At 40.7% G+C, this 13798-nt stretch overlaps 1 protein-coding gene across 1 annotated transcript; it reads right to left on the minus strand.

The window, feature by feature from the left end:
* Positions 1–1446: 1446 nt before the first annotated feature.
* On the minus strand, positions 1447–7508 carry LOC130015705 (uncharacterized). The gene is made up of 7 exons (XM_056106380.1): positions 7410–7508; positions 6433–7130; positions 6065–6312; positions 3932–5098; positions 2955–3832; positions 1929–2828; positions 1447–1632 (listed from the first exon to the last, which is right to left on the minus strand). Exons 1-7 carry the CDS (start codon positions 7506–7508, stop codon positions 1447–1449), a joined length of 4176 nt encoding a protein of 1391 aa, XP_055962355.1.
* Positions 7509–13798: the final 6290 nt, after the last annotated feature.

Here is a 13798-nt window from a genome sequence, read left to right on the forward strand (position 1 = left end):
CACTAGTGCCGGCCATATGGTTATCTTTTCTTCTAGGTTGCTCCTTTGGCCGCCTCGGTATGGGCTCTTCTCTTGGCTCACTCCAACCCGCTCTAGGGTAAGGTTCGCCGGGATGGGTGTCTTCCCAATGTTCTTGTACGTATTTTCCAACAACCCGTTGTTTCCTTGCATAGCCCCCATGCGAGAGATGATCCACATCGATCATCTTTGGAGGTAACAACTTGTATTTGCTTTCATCAAACTCGGGGTCTTTTCTTGCTAAGTGCATCACAAACCAACCATGGCCGAGTTTCTTATTTTTCACCGGAGCTTCTAACAAGATTTTCATGAATCGATAGCCCACATTAACATGCACATCCGGGTTGGTTTCATCCTTGAGTACCCGGAGAATTAGCAAATCCGATCGTGTTACTTTGTTGGACTCATGGCGCCCGGCATAAGAGTGAGCATACCATTTGAGCAAAACTATGGCCGCGATATCCCTCACTTCATTTAGCTTCGCATTGTGGCTATCAAAAACCGCTTTACCCGATGCCCCATTCCAAACCAAATTGTCATCAAATTCTTCCGGTATAAACTTCAATCCCATATCCCACAACGAAAAATCTTCAATCAAGTTGGCCAACGTGTATTCCCGCTCTTTCCCTTCTAGCCGGAAAGTGAGAGTTGTCTCGCTTGTTGGTGATGGTTTGAGTGTGGTGAAGAACTCATAAGTAAGCTCCTCACAATACTCATGTGGAGAAGCTTCCATTTTTGTAAAATCCAACCATTCGAAATAGGGCTTTACAATCCCATGGATTTTCAACTTCGTCATGCTTTCCCAACAAACCTTGTATGGAACGGAAATACCTTTCTTCTTAAGGCTCTTGAACATATTTCCTTCCGCCTCGGTACGGATATCAAAAGGCGTATCAAAACGGTGTCGAAGAGCCCCCGGAGTGTTAACTCCGAAAACGTTGGACCCGGAAGCACTTTTCTTACGATTGGAACGGAAGGTTCCTAGCGTCGGTTCAACCGTTGGTGGTGGTGGGTTCGAAGTTTGCGCGACGGTCTTCTTTGATCGTGTAGCTCGTGACATGGCTAGAGTGGCGTAAAGGGTGTTCGGAAATGTGTTTGGAATTGAATTTGGGTAGATGGAGTGATGGCTAGGGCTTCTTGAAGGTTTGGCTTGATGAAAGAGAAAGAAGCTTTTGGATATGGAGGTTTTCTAATTTAGGTATGGAATGGTGGAGAAGATGAAGTGATGGAGTCCTTTTTATGGCTAAATTCATAGCTATGGATTGAAGGGCCAAGATGTGTTGTAAGTTGGTGATCCATGTCAAAAATTTGAATCTTGAAGGGTTAGGATCGTGCCACATCATCAATCCATGTGAAACAAATAAGAGCCAATGAGAAAAATTCAAAATCCCCCCTTTTAGTCAAGTGTCTCGAATCGAGACACCCTTATTAATCAGGTGTCTCGATTCGAGACACCAAAAGTTGAGAAGCAGAATAATCTGCTTCTCTTGTCTCGAATCGAGACAGCTTCCTAAGAGGCTTGTCTCGATTCGAGACAAGGGAAAACAGATTATTCTGTTTTTCCTTTGTTGGGGAACCTTGAATTTTTTTCCGACGAAATGCTTCATCGAACTCCTACACATCCAAAAACCGAACATACCACGCATTATCTCGAACATAACAACATATGAAATACGCCAAATCATAAACAACATAAAAAAAAATTAAAACTTAAGGTAATTGCAAAATGAAAACAACTAAAAGCATTAAAATTCAAACCTCTTGGGATTGCCTCCCAAGTGCGCTTGTTTAAGGTCGAAAGCTCGACCGTCAATCCGTGGCACTTAAGTTGAAGGGGGAGCAAGATAGATCTTGTCATCTATTTGACCCGTCAAAGGTCCCAAGTAGGGCTTGCAACGGTTTCCGTTGACCTTGAATGTCTCTCCCTTTTGATTTTCTAATTCTATTGCTCCATGAACCGCCACGTGCCGGATCTTATACGGACCACTCCACCGAGATTTTAATTTTCCCGGAAACAACCGCAACCTTGAATTATAGAGCAACACAAAAGCTCCAACTTCAAATGACTTGGGTGAGATGTGAGCATCATGCCATTTCTTCGTTCTTTCTTTATAAAGTTTGGCATTCTCATAAGCATCAAGTCGGAATTCATCTAGCTCATTAAGTTGCAACAACCGCTTCTCACCGGCCGCCTTGAAGTCATAGTTCAACTTTTTAATTGCCCAATAGGCTTTGTGTTCTAATTCAACCGGCAAGTGACACCCCTTACCATACACAATTCGATAAGGCGACATACCGAGAGGTGTCTTAAATGCCGTGCGGTAGGCCCATAAGGCATCATCCAACTTGAGGGACCAATCCTTTCTTGTCCCATTTACTGTCTTCTCTAAAATTCTCTTCAATTCACGATTCGAAACTTCCACTTGGCCACTCGTTTGGGGGTGATAGGGGGTAGCAACTCGGTGGTACACATTGTACTTTTTCATCAAAACCTCAAATTGCCGGTTGCAAAAATGCGACCCCCCATCACTAATGATAACCCTTGGAGTCCCAAATCGGTTAATTAGACGCTTGAGAAACTTCACCACTACCTTGGCATCGTTTGTAGGTAAAGCCTCCGCTTCTACCCATTTCGATACGTAATCCACACAAACCAAGATAAAAAGGTTTCCATGAGACATCGGAAATGGCCCCATGAAATCTATGCCCCACACATCAAAGATCTCCACCTCTTGGATTGAGGTCAATGGCATCTCATCTCGTTTGGAAATGTTCCCTACTCGTTGACAACGATCGCAATGCCCCACAAACTCCTTGGCATCGCGAAATAGGGTAGGCCAAAAGAACCCACTTTCTAGCACTCTAGCCGCGGTCCTTGACGCCCCATAATGCCCGGCGTAATCCGCCTCATGACAATGGCTCAAAATTGGCATCACTTCCTTCAAAGATACACACCTCCGGATCATCCCATCACCACATATCTTGAAAAGATACGGCTCGTCCCACAAAAAACGTTTCACATCACTCAGAAATTTCTTCTTTTGATGGTGCGATAGATCCGGTGGCATGACATTGGAAGACAAGTAATTAGCTATATCCGCATACCAAGGTGTCTCCACTTCCGAGATTACCATCAACATTTCATCCGGGAACCGTTCATTAATATCAACACCAATTGGAATAGGTTCCGGAGTTTCTAACCGTGATAGGTGATCCGCCACAACGTTCTCCGTTCCCTTTTTGTCTCGGATTTCTACATCAAACTCTTGCATTAAAAGAATCCATCGAATAAGCCTTGGTTTTGCGTCTTGCTTAGCAAAAAGATATCTCAAGGCGGCATGATCGGTATAAATGATGGCCTTTGATCCGAGCAAATATTGCCGAAACTTGTCTAACGCAAATACCACCGCCAACATCTCTTTTTCGGTTGTGGTATAATTGAGTTGAGCTCCCGCCATGGTCCGGCTCGCGTAGTAAATCACGTGGACTTTCTTATCCTTCCTTTGACCCAAAACACACCCTAAGGCTTGGTCACTCGCATCACACATGAGCTCAAAGGGCAAGTTCCAATCCGGAGACGATATAATTGGCGCGGTCACAAGTGCCTCCTTAAGTTTCTCAAAAGCACCTTGACATTCCTCTGTGAATTCAAACGGCGCATCTTTAACTAACAATCTCGTCAAGGGCCGTGCAATAGATGAAAAGTCCTTAATGAATCGCCGGTAGAAGCCCGCATGGCCTAAAAATGCCCGAACTCCTTTGACCGTAGCCGGAGCTACTAATTTTTCAATAACCTCTGTTTTTGCCCTATCCACTTCGATTCCCGCTTCCGATATCCTATGCCCGAGTACAATGCCTTCATCCACCATAAAGTGGCACTTTTCCCAATTAAGCACCAAGTTTGTCTCAACACATCTTGCTAAAACCCGCCTTAAGTTCGCCAAACAACCATCGAATGAGTCGCCAAACACGGAGAAATCGTCCATGAACACCTCCATAATATCCTCAATCATGTCGTTAAAGATTGAGGTCATACATCTTTGAAATGTGGCGGGTGCGTTGCATAGTCCGAAGGGCATTCGCCGATATGCAAAGGTACCGTAGGGGCATGTGAAGGTCGTCTTCTCTTGATCTTCCGGGAGGATTAATATTTGATTGTACCCGGAGTACCCATCAAGGAAACAGTAGAATTTGTGTCCCGCTACCCTCTCTAACATTTGATCGATAAATGGTAGCGGGAAGTGATCCTTTCGGGTTACCTCATTGAGCTTCCGATAATCGATGCATACTCGCCAACCGGTTACCGTCCTTGTGGATATTTGTTCTCCTTTTTCATTCTCCACCATTGTCATACCGCCCTTCTTAGGGACACATTGGATTGGGCTTACCCACTCACTATCCGAAATAGGGTAGATTATTCCGGCGTCGAGGAGCTTAACAATTTCTTTGTGCACTACCTCCTTCATATTCGGATTCAATCTTCGTTGCCTTTGAGCCGACTTCTTTGACTCATCTTCGAGATTGATCTTATGCATCACAATTTGAGGACTTATTCCACGAATGTCGGAGATTTGCCACCCTATTGCTAATACATGTTCCTTCACCACTTGTACCACCCTCCTCTCTTGTTCCTTAGAAAGCTTGTTCGAGATGATTATTGGCAAGGTCTCATTCTCCCCAATAAAGGTATACCGGAGATGAGATGGAAGTGGCTTCAACTCAACTTGTGGTGGCACCTCGGAAGATGGTGGAGTCACACCACTACTCTTGTTCAAATTCTCCGGCTTAGGTTCATCCTCCTCGGAATACTCATCACTCGGATTATCGGAATGGAAGGTGACTTTCGAAATTTCAGAAAAATTTGGGTCCCCTCCTTTTGCTCTTGTCTCGATTCGAGACAGTCTACTTATGGGACTGTCTCGAATCGAGACAACACCATAGGAAGCTTCTGCTCCCTTTTCATTAGTGTCTCGAATCGAGACACTCTCTTTAGTTGGGTGTCTCGATTCGAGACACTCATGTAGGGAACCCAGATTTTGATTTTCCGTCACTCCGTCTTGATTAAACTCTTCCACACTCGCTTCAAGAGTATCCCTCACAAGTTCATCAACCAAATCGATTCTCATGCAATCTTCCTCCTCGATGGCATTCCGCATCACTCTCTTCATATCAAACTCCACACTTTCCTCATCAATTCTCAAGGTGAGCTTGCCGGCGTGAACATCGATGAGAGCACGCCCGGTGTTCATAAAAGGGCGACCGAGAATCATAGGACATTCTTTATCCACCGCATAGTCTAAGATCACAAAATCCACCGGAAAGATGAATTTATCCACTTTAACGAGTACGTCTTCCACTATCCCATACGGCTTTTTGAGAGAGTGATCGGCAAGTTGCAATACCATCGAGGTGCGCTTTACCGGTTGATCACCAAATAAAGACCTAAAAAGAAACAATGGCATCAAGTTAATACTTGCCCCAAGATCACACAAACAATTTATAGCATTCATATTTCCTATGGTACAAGGTATAGAAAAACTCCCTGGATCTTTAAGCTTTGTCGGTAAATTGCTTTGGATTATTGAACTACAATGCTCCGTGAGCGGTATTGTCCCACCTTGCTCCCAACTACGCTTGTTCATAATTATGTCTTTCAAGAATTTTGCATATTGGGGCATCTCCCGAAGTGCATCCGCCAAGCTTAGATTGATTTGCAATTTCTTGAAAATCTCAAGGAACTTGTGAAATTTTTCGTTCCCTTGAGCTTTCCTCAACCGGCTTGGGAATGGAACCGGTGGTACAAACGGTGGAGGTGGTGGTGGCCTCACATAGGGCTCTTCAACCTCGACAACCACTTCCTCACAATCCTTTGGCAACTCTTGACTTGAACTTGCTATGTCAATTACCACTTGAGGCTCATCCTCCTCAACAACTTGCCTCTTTCCGTTGGCTTTCTCAAGAGTTCTCCCGCTTCGGAGCTCTACCGCCTTAACATGTTCTCTAGGGTTGTTCTCCGTAGTAGATGGCAATCCCCCTTGTGGTCTACCTTGAAGATTGATAGCAAGTTGAGAGATTTGAGTCTCAAGCATTTGATTAGTGGCGGCTTGATTCTTTTGAAGTTGCTTCATCTCTCTAAGCTCATCCATTAACTTAGCAAGCATATTCCCTTCATCCATGTTTCTTTGAGGTTGAAACCCGGGAGGATGTTGAGGTCTAGCACCCGCATTGTTGCCATGACCTTGATTGTGATGGTAATTCCCTTGTTGTTGGGGAGGTCTATTTCCACCTTGGAAGCTTGGACCCGCTTGATTAGGCCCTTGAGCATTGCCTTGCCCTTCTTGATTTCTCCACCCGAAGTTTGGATGATTCCTCCATCCGGGGTTGTAGGTGTTCGAATAGGGGTCATTAGCTTGCCTTTGTCCCCCTATGTAGTTGACTTGCTCACTCAAGGCTTGACCCGTAACTAGGCATTCTCCTCCCGAATGGCCAAAATCACCACAAAATTCACAACCTACTTGCACATAAGCCACCGGAGCGTTTCTTTGCATCGGAGCGACTTGTTTCTTGAGAGCATCCACTTGAGCTTGAAGCGAAGCATTTGCGGCTTTGATGGACTCCATCTCCCTCACTTGATCAAGAGTCATGAGTGACTTTTGAGTAGGTGGCGCTCTTCTTTCCATAGGACCCCAAGTACTACTAACCACGGCCAATTTCTCCACCAATTCAAGGGCTTCCTCATAGGTCTTTTGCATGAGTGACCCCCCCGAAGCCGCATCGATAGTAGCTCGGGTAGTGACATTCGTCCCATCATAGAAGATTTGTATAACATGCTCTCTATTGAGCCGATGATGGGGTACACTTCGTTGTAAATCTTTGAACCGCTCCCATGCTTCATGAAGTGATTCTCCTTCAAATTGGACAAACTCAAGTATGTCTTTAGTCAACTTTGTAGTCTTGCCATGAGGGAAATATTTGTTAAGGAAGGCTTGAGCCAACTCCCTCCAATTGTGAATGGACTCATTAGGTAGAGAATGCAACCAAATGCTAGCCTTGTCCCTCAAGGAAAAAGGAAACATCCGAAGTTTAATTTGGTCCGCCGTTATCCCATGAAGCTTGAAAGTGTTTAGAACACCCAAAAACTTGGCGATATGCTCATTAGGATCCTCATGACTCAACCCAAAGAAGGCACAACGATTTTCCAAAAGTTGAATGGTACTCGGCTTGATCTCAAAAGTTGCCGCTTGAACCGGCATTGCGAAGCATCCAAAAGTTGCATTGTCCACATCCGGCAAGAAAAACTCACCCAAAGTTTGTCTTTGTTGGTTTGGCACGTGTGCGTGCGCTTGGGGTCGATCATCCCTTGGGTGGTCTTGTTGCCTTGGTCGGTTCACATTCCCTAATGGAGGAGCGGGTGGATATTGTTGTTCCCCCCCATCCATTAGAGGATTGAACCTCCCCTCTTCATCATAATTGTTTCCCTCGTTATTCATAACTTCGGGTATACGGGCTCTTCTTCTTACACTTCTTTCGTAGTTACCGAGGTTATCTTGGAACGGTTCTAGTGGTAGATTTGCTCGTCGCGTATTGTGCATACACAAAAATCAAATTCCCTACACAACAACAACAAGAAGACCGAGTGTAAACCACGAAAGATAATTAATAACAATAAACCAAAAACAGAAAATACGCTAACTCGACCGAATTTCACAATACTTTCAATCAATTAAACGCAACCTTGTCCCCGGCAACGGCGCCAAAAACTTGTTAGCGGGTATACTAACTTGTAGTAATCCGGAAATACGGAATCGATCCCACGAAGACAAGAGGTTTAAAGTGAGCGAATATGTAATGGGAAATTCAATTCGGAAAGCAAAGATTAATTGGAATTGTAGTAATGACTACGGAATTTAAAACTAGTGAAATCAACACTTTAAGCAATTAAGAACTAAAGCAATTAATTAATAAACGGGAATAACAATAGGAAAAAGCGTCTAGAGGTTGTTAAATCATGCCACTAACGAATCCTAGAAAATTGGGTATAACAGTGTTATCGGCTCGGGTCAAGTTTTCCTAGATTGCCTAATCCGCTCTCTCGAGTCCGCAATTAGGTCTAATTGAGATTAGATTATCAAGTTGACGTCTAAATCGCTCTCGCGTAATTAGAAGTCAACAATGTCAATCTAATCCAATCGCGAAGCTAACTTCTAACCACCTAATCCCTAAACCGCCCTAGCGTGATTAGATTTTAGGTTTGTGATCAACTAAGTCCGTCTAATTAATTGACTCTCGCCTAATTAACTAGTCTCTAAACATAGATTAATAGATCAAGTTAATCTAAGCATTAAGCCCCAATAATCACAACAAACTCCCAACACAAATCTACCCTAATCAACTATTCAACTAATCATGGCAATCATCAACAACCCCCAAACAAGGAGTTTAGCTAGCCATTATCAAAACTAAAGCAATGATTAAACAAGAATTAAACATACTATTAAGATGTAGAAAGATTACCTTTAATAAGTAGAAGAAAAACATTCAATAATAACTATAATAATGAAGCTTGAATAATAATAATCTTGCATTAATCACCAAAGTTAAGAACAAGAATCTGGAATTAAAACTAAGAACAATTGTATCTAAAAATCTGAGAATAGTAATAGGAAATGGGGGCTACAAATCTAAATCTAGTGCATAACCCTAAAAAGGGAAAATAAGGTATCCTTATATAGTACTACCCAAAATAGGGAATAAAAATACAACCCATCTAGAATGTTTGGCCCAATAGGGAAAGAAACCAAGAAAATCTGAGCTCCCTCTATTACTCTTGTCTCGAATCGAGACACTCAACTTATGAGTGTGTCTCGATTCGAGACACACTAAGCAGAAAAATCTGCTTCTCTAAAACTTGTGTCTCGATTCGAGACACCCATTTAAGTGGGATGTCTCGATTCGAGACACCTCTTCAGAAGGGGGGGATTTGCTTCTTTTGCTTCCGGCTTTCGACTTCTTTTGCGCTCGACTTCCGCTTCCGCTCATTTTCCACTATTCCGGCCTCAAAACTCTTCGTAATGCTCTTGATTCCCTGAAACATAAACACCCTCTATAAGCTAATCAATTCCATATAAAAGCGGGGTGAAAACACATAAAAGCATACGAAAAGACATCCTAAAGATAGGAGTATTTCACTCCTATCACCTACCATGTGTAGGAATATTATTTCTGTTTCTTGTTTGGACAAGGATGGTTTTGAATTTATTATTAGGAATAATAAATGCAGTATTTCGCATAATAACATTCTTTATGGATATGCTCCACGCAGTAGTGGTCTTTATATTTTAAATGTTGACGACACTAATGAAAAATCAGTCTATAACATCAATGCTAAGAAGTTTAAGTCAAATGATTTAAACTCTACTTATCTCTGGCATTGTCGTTTAGGCCATATAAATGAGAAACGCATATCAAAACTTCAAAGAGATGGACTTTTGAATTCATTTGATTATGAATCATTTGAAACATGTGAATCTTGTCTAATGGGCAAAATGACAAAAACACCTTTTATTGGACAAGGTGAAAGAGCTAAAAACTTATTGGGCCTTATACATACAGATGTATGTGGTCCATTAAGTACAAATGCTAGAGGTGGATTTCAGTACTTCATTACTTTTACTGATGATCTCAGTAGATATGGTTATGTTTATCTGATGAAACATAAATCTGAATCTTTTGAAAAGTTCAAAATATTTAAGAATGAAGTACAAAATCAACTTGGTAAAAATATTAAAACACTAAGATCTGATCGAGGTGGTGAATATTTAAGCCAAGAATTTGTAGATCATCTAAGAGATTGTGGGATCGTTTCTCAATTGACTCCACCTGGAACACCACAATGGAATGGTGTGTCTGAACGGAGAAATCGAACTCTATTGGATATGGTTCGATCAATGATGAGTCAAACTGATCTTCCAATCTCATTTTGGGGTTATGCTTTAGAAACCGCTGCATTCATTTTGAATAGAGTTCCATCAAAGGCAGTTGAAAAGACACCATATGAGATATGGACTGGAAAAACTCCTAGTTTGTCTTTTCTTAAGATTTGGGGATGTCAAGCTTATGTGAAGCGACTAATTTCAGATAAATTAGCACTCAAATCTGACAAATGCCTTTTTGTAGGATATCCTAAAGAAACTAAAGGATATTACTTCTACAATGCTTATGAGAACAAAGTGTTTGTTGCTCGAAATGGTATCTTTTTGGAAAAGGAATTTATTTCCAAAGGAACCAGTGGGAGTACAGTACAACTTGAAGAAATTCAAGAACCACAAAATAGCATTGTACCAAGTATGGAACCTCAAAAGAATCAACAAGCAATTGCTGAACCAGTACAAGTACCACAAGGCCAAAGGAGGTCTGATAGGACACGTCATAATCCTATGAGATATGGATTTCTCATTACTGAGAACAATGATGTGATGATTGTGGATCAAGAAGAACCCACATCCTATCAAGAGGCCATAAATAGTCCTGACTCTGAAAAATGGCTCGAAGCCATGAGATCTGAAATGCAATCCATGTATGATAATCAAGTTTGGACCTTGATTGACCCAACGGATGGTGTAAAAACCATTGGGTGCAAATGGGTCTTCAAAATGAAGACTGACATGGATGGCAATGTGCATACCTATAAAGCAAGACTAGTTGCAAAAGGTTTCAGACAAATACATGGTATAGACTATGATGAAACCTTTTCACCAGTTGCTATGCTCAAATCCATTCGAATTCTCCTTGCCATAGCTGCATATTATGACTATGAGATATGGCAAATGGATGTCAAAACAGCGTTTCTTAATGGAAACTTACTTGAGGATGTGTACATGACACAACCTGAGGGTTTTGCCAGTCCAGAGAATTCTGGAAAGGTTTGCAAGCTTCAAAAATCCATTTATGGATTAAAGCAAGCTTCTCGGAGTTGGAATCTTCGTTTTGATGAAGCAATCAAAGAGTTTGGATTCATCAAGAATGAAGATGAACCTTGTGTATACAAGAAGGTTAGTGGGAGCGCGATTGTTTTCTTAGTGCTTTATGTTGATGACATACTACTCATTGGAAACGACATTCCCATACTGCAAAATGTTAAATCATGGTTAGGGAAGTGTTTTTCAATAAAAGACTTGGGCGATGCTGCTTATATATTAGGCATCAAGATCTATAGAGATAGATCTAGAAGACTCATTGGCCTAAGTCAAAGCACTTATGTTGATAAGGTATTAAACAGGTTTAGTATGCAAGACTCCAAGAGAGGATTCTTGCCAATGTCACATGGCATCAGTCTCAGCAAGACTCAGTGTCCTAAGACACAGGATGAGCAAGACCGCATGAGTAAGATTCCATATGCTTCTGCTATTGGATCTATCATGTATGCAATGTTGTGCACTCGACCTGATGTCTCGTATGCTTTGAGTACAACGAGCAGATACCAGTCAAATCCAGGTGAAAGTCACTGGGCAGCAGTTAAGAACATCCTTAAGTACTTGAGAAGAACCAAGGATGCATTCTTGCTATATGGTGGTCAGGAAGATGAGCTGATTGTAAAGGGTTACACAGACGCTAGCTTCCAAACTGACATTGATGATTATAAATCACAGTCAGGATATGTGTTTTGTTTGAATGGAGGTGCTTTCAGCTGGAAGAGCTCGAAGCAGGACACCGTTGCTGATTCTACAACAGAAGCTGAGTATATAGCTGCTTCAGACGCAGCTAAGGAGGCTGTTTGGATCAAAAAGTTCATAACTGGATTAGGAGTTGTTCCTAGTATATCCGATCCAGTGAACTTGTTATGTGATAACAATGGGGCCATAGCACAAGCAAAGGAGCCCAGATCACATCAGCGATCCAAACACATACTTAGACGTTATCATCTCATTCGAGAAATCATTGAGAGAGGAGACGTGAAGATATGCAGAGTTTCGACAAATGATAATGTTGCTGATCCGCTAACTAAGGCTCTTCCACAGCCTAAGCATGAGAGTCATACTAGGTCCATGGGAATTAGATTTAATGTAGATTGGGCCTAGTGCAAGTGGGAGATTGTTAGTGATATGCACTAGGTCAATCATGTTTGACCATGTTTTGACTTTATCATTTTATTATTTATTGATTGGCAGTTTTTATCATTTTATATTAATGATTAAAATACTTGAATGGTTAATTTTTTCTAAGGTCATCGAGTATGTGACTTGATAGTAGAACCCTTAGGTTTAATAAAAGAATTATATACCATCTATCCCTAGTCTTAATAGAACATTGAGACTAGTGTGATGTTGACTGATGATTATGTTTTACTAATCATGTATATGAGATATTAAGTCAAATCATAGGTGCTATTTGAGAAATAAGGCAATGGATGACCCACTGTGAGAATACTACATAGATCACTGTCATAAGTAATTCTCATTACAGTTCTATTAGTATAATCCTTTGACCTTGAAATCATCATGGATTTCTACATAGCTATTTCATATTTTGATACAGTCTTACATTATCTTTAACAGGATAATGGAATAGATTGTCATTGGATATGAAAGTAACTATGTGAGAAATGTGAGTGACTGAGAAGGAATTTGTCCCTCATTTATTTGAGTAAGATATCTATGGGCCCCTTGAAGAAGATAGACTGAAGTAAATGCATGGCCATGCTAATTGATAAGAAGTTATCATTTTCAGTTTACTTAGAGTCAAGAAACTAATGATTGAATGTTATAAGGATGACATAACTATGCCTTATATTCAATCTGGATATCGAGAGACAAAGGGATTAAAATATTATTGTAAATGGTTAAATCGGATTATCGATATTCATATAACTTGGGTAGTCATAATGTCTTGCTAGAGGCCACTTATGACTTGTGGGCTGAAATAGGGATATCGAGCCTACTGCCAACGTTATATGAACCTACAGGGTCGCACACTAAGAACAGGCCCAAAACAGTTATGGGTTGTACAAGCCCAATGTGATTAAGTGATTAATTATATATATATATATATAATTCGTAATATATATATATATTAATAAATATATATATTAATTCGAAATTTAAGGATAAGTGTTTTCCTTAATTTATTATTTTTGGAAGATAATAAATATAGTAATTAATATATATGGATAATTATCAAAAAGGAGTTTTTGATAAACATAAACTTGTAGAATTGCAATGAGATTGAAATTCGAATTTGTCTCAAACCCTAGTGTTATTTATCACTATAAATACTCATTAAGCAGTTGGTTTGAGAATCACGAAATTCATTATTCACTAAATCACTAAAATTCGAAATTGCTTGTGAAGCAATAGTGCTAGCACACAAGCACTAGTTTTGGCTAAGGTCTGTTCGTGTGGATACTCGTAGAGGACGCGTTCTTTTGGAGGCGTTTCTGATCCGAGGCCAGGTATCACCAAAGTGAACCACCTCCTTCCTTCCTACATTGCTGTTGAATTCGACATACAAGTAAGTAATTGTTCTGTTTAATTCGAATTACATGGATCTTGGTTTGGGTTTTTAGATAAATTTTTGAAATTCCGCTGCGTTATGAACCAATAAAACCCAACAGATAGGCGATAGCTAGCAATGAACCTTTGAAATTTTGGTAACATGAGAAACGAAACGAAAGTAGAAGAAGACAAAAGGTACTGAAATTCTTTTGATCAAAGTTTAGAAATATTTAACTCTTTATAATAATTAATGTTGTAATTTGTTCTTTGTAGTCTTTAACACAATAAAG

The sequence above is a fragment of the Mercurialis annua genome, linkage group LG6 (assembly GCF_937616625.2).
Source record: "Mercurialis annua linkage group LG6, ddMerAnnu1.2, whole genome shotgun sequence".
Classification (NCBI taxonomy): Eukaryota; Viridiplantae; Streptophyta; class Magnoliopsida; order Malpighiales; family Euphorbiaceae; genus Mercurialis; species Mercurialis annua.

Bases quoted from the DNA above. Each gene is read 5' to 3' on its own strand.
- LOC130015705 (XM_056106380.1), bottom strand. From the start codon at position 7,508: ATGAATAACGAGGGAAACAATTATGATGAAGAGGGGAGGTTCAATCCT. The intron at 6,313-6,432 runs GCAAGCTAATGA...AGCGGGTCCAAG, and splicing joins AACTACATAGGGGGACAAAG to CTTCCAAGGTGGAAATAGAC. The intron at 5,099-6,064 runs GTAGACCACAAG...ATACTCTTGAAG, and splicing joins ACTTGCTATCAATCTTCAAG to CGAGTGTGGAAGAGTTTAAT.